This window comes from Elephantulus edwardii, unplaced genomic scaffold (genome assembly GCF_000299155.1).
Source record: "Elephantulus edwardii isolate Elephantulus edwardi_28Jun2011 unplaced genomic scaffold, EleEdw1.0 scaffold00032, whole genome shotgun sequence".
Lineage (NCBI taxonomy): Eukaryota > Metazoa > Chordata > Mammalia > Macroscelidea > Macroscelididae > Elephantulus > Elephantulus edwardii.
In genome coordinates, this window is record NW_006399782.1 from 1,424,587 (window position 1) to 1,427,035 (window position 2,449).

General features: G+C 40.9%; 1 protein-coding gene across 2 annotated transcripts in view; it reads right to left on the reverse strand.

Moving 5' to 3' along the window:
• SENP5 (SUMO1/sentrin specific peptidase 5) overlaps positions 1-1,851 on the reverse strand; it is a 35,559-nt gene extending 33,708 nt beyond the window's left edge. For both annotated transcript variants that reach the window (XM_006884188.1, XM_006884189.1), the window contains exon 1: positions 317-1,851. In XM_006884188.1, the coding sequence (XP_006884250.1) occupies positions 317-1,823 (1,507 nt within the window). In that variant the 5' untranslated portion in view covers positions 1,824-1,851. The remainder of the gene's footprint in view (positions 1-316) is intronic.
• Between the last annotated feature and the right edge of the window lie 598 nt (positions 1,852-2,449).

Below are 2,449 nucleotides of genomic sequence, written 5' to 3' on the forward strand. Positions count from 1 at the left end.
TAACAACAACAACTTAAAAGTTTTAAGTGTGAATAATCTTTTACCAGCATTTCCACTGCTAGGAATTTAACTAACAGAAACAAATCAAATATGAATAAATAATTTCACTGTACCACTGTTTATAGAAGGAAAAACTGAGAAGCAACACAAGTGTAGATAAGTAAAAGATTAGATAAATAGGTTATGGAACATCTACAAAATACAGTAATATATAAAGCTTTAAAAAGAATATCTAAGTGTTTAAGGGAAATCCATGTGTGGAAGGCAAGGCCAAATGTGGGCTGAGAGTGGAGGGCAACAAAGTTAGAGTGCATACCAGAGAGGCAGACTGACAGCTGTTCATCATCCACTGGAGATGTGTTTTGACTGTTCTTCCCACCTCCCACTTGATTTTCTAGTTTTAGTCCAGTACACAACAGGGGAGCCTCTAGTGGACTTTTACAGTAAGGGTGGTCCAACAACTTAGAGCTAAGAATGTTCTGCTTGAGAGATCCATCCTCCTCCATCTGGTCTGAGCCCTCATTCTGCGCTGTCTTTTCAGACACAGGCCCATCTATACATCCCACAGATTTGTTGGTCTCATACACTGGCAGTTTTATTCTGTCATCACTTGTCCGACTGTCGTGACACAGAGTCATAATATCTCTTTCCGTTTCTGAGGTTAACATGTTACTAGGATGATGTTCTGGTGCAGGGATGTCATGGATCAGCTCTGTCTGCTCCCATTTTGGGGAGGAGGAGGAAGATGACTGTTCCCAGGTGTATGGGGCACTGCCATTCTGTTGGTCAGGGAATGCTTCACCTAAACTAAACTCCTTGCTCAAGAAAGGGCTTCCTCTAGTGTGGCCATCAGGTGTGTGAGAGTTCTTTTCCTTCAACACAGCATCGCTGTCCATAGCTGAGAAGCAGGGCTGATGCCGACAAGAAGAGTCTTTAGGCTCTGAGGCAGGGAATGGGCTGCAACTGCCACCCTCACAGTTCTCCCGAAAAGTCTCTTGATAGTCCCCGGTGACCTTCTGTACCCAGCTTCTCTGGGATTTTTTTTGTTTACAAACTTTGCTTCTTGATCTTAAGTGCTGGGATCTGAGAATTCGGTACCGAAATCTAATCATGGACGATTTCTCATACATCATAAGAGGAGACACTTTTATTCTTCTATGCTTGTTAAGTTGGAATTTTTTTGGAATCAGGGTTCCCCCATTTCTGTGATGGTCCAGTCCTTGGTAGCAGCCATAACCAAAGCGCTTTCTCTTATGGTTCCTCAAAGTAACCACAACCGCCGCGCTCTCCCCTGGATTTTGGCTCTCCTCAGTGAACTTCATGGGAAAGTCGGAAGCGTGTGGATCTGTCCTAGGTCTGTGACCACCAGTCTGACCTAAAATATTATTTGCTGGTAAATCAACAACTGCCTTTAAGAGACTTTTTTTCCCACCACTTTCATGATCAGAGTTCTTTGCTAATGAGAGGAGCTTTTCTGATTTGAGCTCCAGAAGAGTCCGTGAGGATGGAATGAATTGTTTAGTGCCCTTACTGTTCACTGAAGAGGGAAAACTGCTAACATTTTGAGCAGCCACATTTGACTTGGTCTTAGCATAAAGGGATTCATCCTGGATCCACGTTTTCCAGATCTGCAGGGCTTTCTTTCGGGACTGGAAGTACCTCAAGTGTCTGTTCCAAGCAATTGCCCTTCCCAACTTAGCTTTCAGAATGCACAAATATTGATGAAAGTAGAATTTCTTAAAGCCTCCAAACCCAGTATTCCACTTCTCAGAAAAGGCTAAGTGGATTCCTTTCCTCCATAGAATTTTCCTCTGTTTTTTCATTTTTCTGATGCATAATGAGATCTGGATGCAGCTGTAATGAAGAGAAAGAAAAGTTATATTTCAATCTCAAAAATAAGGTCATAATGATACATTCATAGCAATAAAAGGTAAAAAAAAACATTAAAATAGCATATACCAATGCAGCATATAAAACATAATGAAATACTTTCTAATCAAGCTTTTTCCTCACAGTAAAAATTTGGGCTGGAGTAAGATATGAGTACTCTAACATTATCCACTTTTTGTACCAGCTTCTGAAAGAAAAAAGCTTCAAGAACTGTTTTAAGAACAGTATGGAACCTGGCTTTGATAGAGTACACAGGTAAGAGAGAGTCAAAAGACAATCTCTATGTTTTGGCTTTGCTTCCCTTTCACTAAGTAATTTTAATCAAGTTGTCCAAATTCTGTGTTCTTGTTTGTAAGATGAAAGATGAGGAAGATGAAACCAAGTATCATAAAACCCACTCTAAATCATTTGCTCATATAAAGAGTTTGTTTTATATGTTGTTGTTGTTGTTATGTGCCATCGAGTCGTTTGCGACTCATAGCGACCCTATGTACAACAGCCCTAAACCCTGCTCTGTCCTGTGCCAATCGCATTGCCTCTGACACACCCATCCCAATTA